Source organism: Mandrillus leucophaeus, unplaced genomic scaffold (assembly GCF_000951045.1).
Source record: "Mandrillus leucophaeus isolate KB7577 unplaced genomic scaffold, Mleu.le_1.0 Scaffold359, whole genome shotgun sequence".
Classification (NCBI taxonomy): domain Eukaryota; kingdom Metazoa; phylum Chordata; class Mammalia; order Primates; family Cercopithecidae; genus Mandrillus; species Mandrillus leucophaeus.
In genome coordinates, this window is record NW_012103798.1 from 1,656,032 (window position 1) to 1,657,839 (window position 1,808).

The 1,808-nt window shown below is 43.9% G+C and overlaps 2 protein-coding genes across 2 annotated transcripts in view; one reads left to right on the forward strand and one right to left on the reverse strand.

Moving 5' to 3' along the window:
* ACTR10 (actin-related protein 10 homolog (S. cerevisiae)) overlaps nt 1–1,793 on the reverse strand; it is a 46,737-nt gene extending 44,944 nt beyond the window's left edge. Inside the window, exon 1 of the mRNA XM_011989610.1 lies at nt 1,672–1,793. Coding sequence (XP_011845000.1) covers nt 1,672–1,749 — 78 coding nt within the window. The 5' untranslated portion in view covers nt 1,750–1,793. The remainder of the gene's footprint in view (nt 1–1,671) is intronic.
* Nucleotides 1–1,808, forward strand: part of LOC105546400 (chromosome unknown open reading frame, human C14orf37) — a 339,900-nt gene that overhangs the window by 117,038 nt on the left and 221,054 nt on the right. The gene's annotated exons all lie outside the window — the stretch shown is intronic.

The following is a 1,808-nucleotide window of genomic DNA, read 5'->3' on the forward strand; positions in this document are numbered from 1 at the left end:
CTGGAGTGCAGTGGCACAAACTCAGCTCACTGCAGCCTCCGTCTCCCAGGCTCAAGCGATCCTTCCCCCTTGGCCTTCCAAAGTGCTAGGAATTCAGGCACAACACTATGGCCGGTTAAACCTTGCATTTTTTGTAGAGCTGGGTTTCCTCATGTTGCCCAGGCTGGTCTCGAACTCCTGGGCTCAAGTGATCGGCCCGCCTCAGCTTTCCAAAGTGCTGGGATTACAGTATCATTTTTAAAACTGCATATTTCATTATTTTAAAAACGATGCTCTTGAGTATTTAGCTATTTCCAGTTTTGTTTCATGTTAGTAAAACAAAATTTTGCTAAAAACGTTGCTAAAAATGATCATACTAGTTTAGTCTTAACACCCTGTCTTCTTGTCCTGTCTAGTTTTTGGTACTGCTCTCCTCGTATTCCGAAATAATTATCTTCATCTCCTCCTATTCCCATCTCCATGTTTACTTGCATCAGTGCTCGTCAAACATTTCAGAATGCAAGCCATTAGACTTCAATTTCTTTTTTTTACTTCATATATTTATCTTATCATCCTCCTGCTGTATTATTCAAATATAGCTTTTTGCTTATTTCTTCCAAGTACGGCCAAAATAATTATCTTTGAATAGAAGCCTCAAATTGTTTATTATGCTTTCAAAATAATTTTTATAAGAAAATATACATAAGGAAGGGTCTTGCATAAAACAATAAGAGAATGTCATTAACCAAGGACTATGTTTAATCCAATTCTGGAGTTCCTGAGGTCCAATTTTTAAACAGGCTCTTTTAAATAGTTAGTGAATAAACAGTTATTAAATACCTACTATACGTCAGGAAGTGCCTAGAGATACAAAAAGATTTTTCAAATGTTTCATTTTCATAAACACATATATAATGTAATTGCCTGTTACTTCCCTCTCTGTTGAGCCCATCACAAAGACTCTTAATCTGGAGTCCCAGGACCACAATGACTGTCTGCCAATTCCCTGAAACTGTGTGTAAATATCTTAGGGTTTGTGCATTTGAGGTTTTCATCCAGCCATTAAAGAGAACTATGCCATCCGAAGGGTTGAGAAACTCCTCTCTAGTGTTTACACGCTGGTTTGTTTAAAACATGTCAAATCTAACCTTAGAGTTTAGGGGAGCCAACAAAGGATTTCCAGAGTGTTATCTGTAGGGTTTCACCTCTTAATGTGCCCAGTCTCCCTAATTCTTGAGGAGCGATAGCCCTGTCTGAAACATCTTTGCATTTTCAGCACCAAAATAAGCTCCGTTCAATATTTTATGATGAAATTCGTCATAGAACATTTACATGCCGTTGGCTGCCTTCCTCATCTGATGAGCCCAGGGTAAGCGGGGTCTAGGTCACGGTTGTCACCCCCTACACAGATGATTCCAAAGGGTTTGTTGGGTTTGGGGTGATGACAAGGGGCGGCGACAAGGGCAATTCAATTGAAGCTTCCTGGGCCTCTCTGGGAGTCAGACCCCGATCCTCGAATTCGCATTGCCCATGGAGGAAATAATAAGGGTTGTTATTTACAAGGGCGCTGGTTGAAGAAAAGGGAAGGCCCGGAACTGCCCAGCGAGTCGGCGATGAGGACCCAGGCAGTGCCTGGGGCTCGGCCACCCGCCCTCCCCTCGGGTCGAACACAGCTGGCGTCACGGTCACTCACTTGGTAAAGGCCTCTCCCAGGTCGATCACGACCGCCGTCTTCTCTCCGCCGCTCCCCAGGCCCTCGTAGAGCGGCATGGTAGGAAGGAAGACTGAGAGAAGAGGGTCGCAGCCTCCGCCGCGAACAAGCTTCGGCG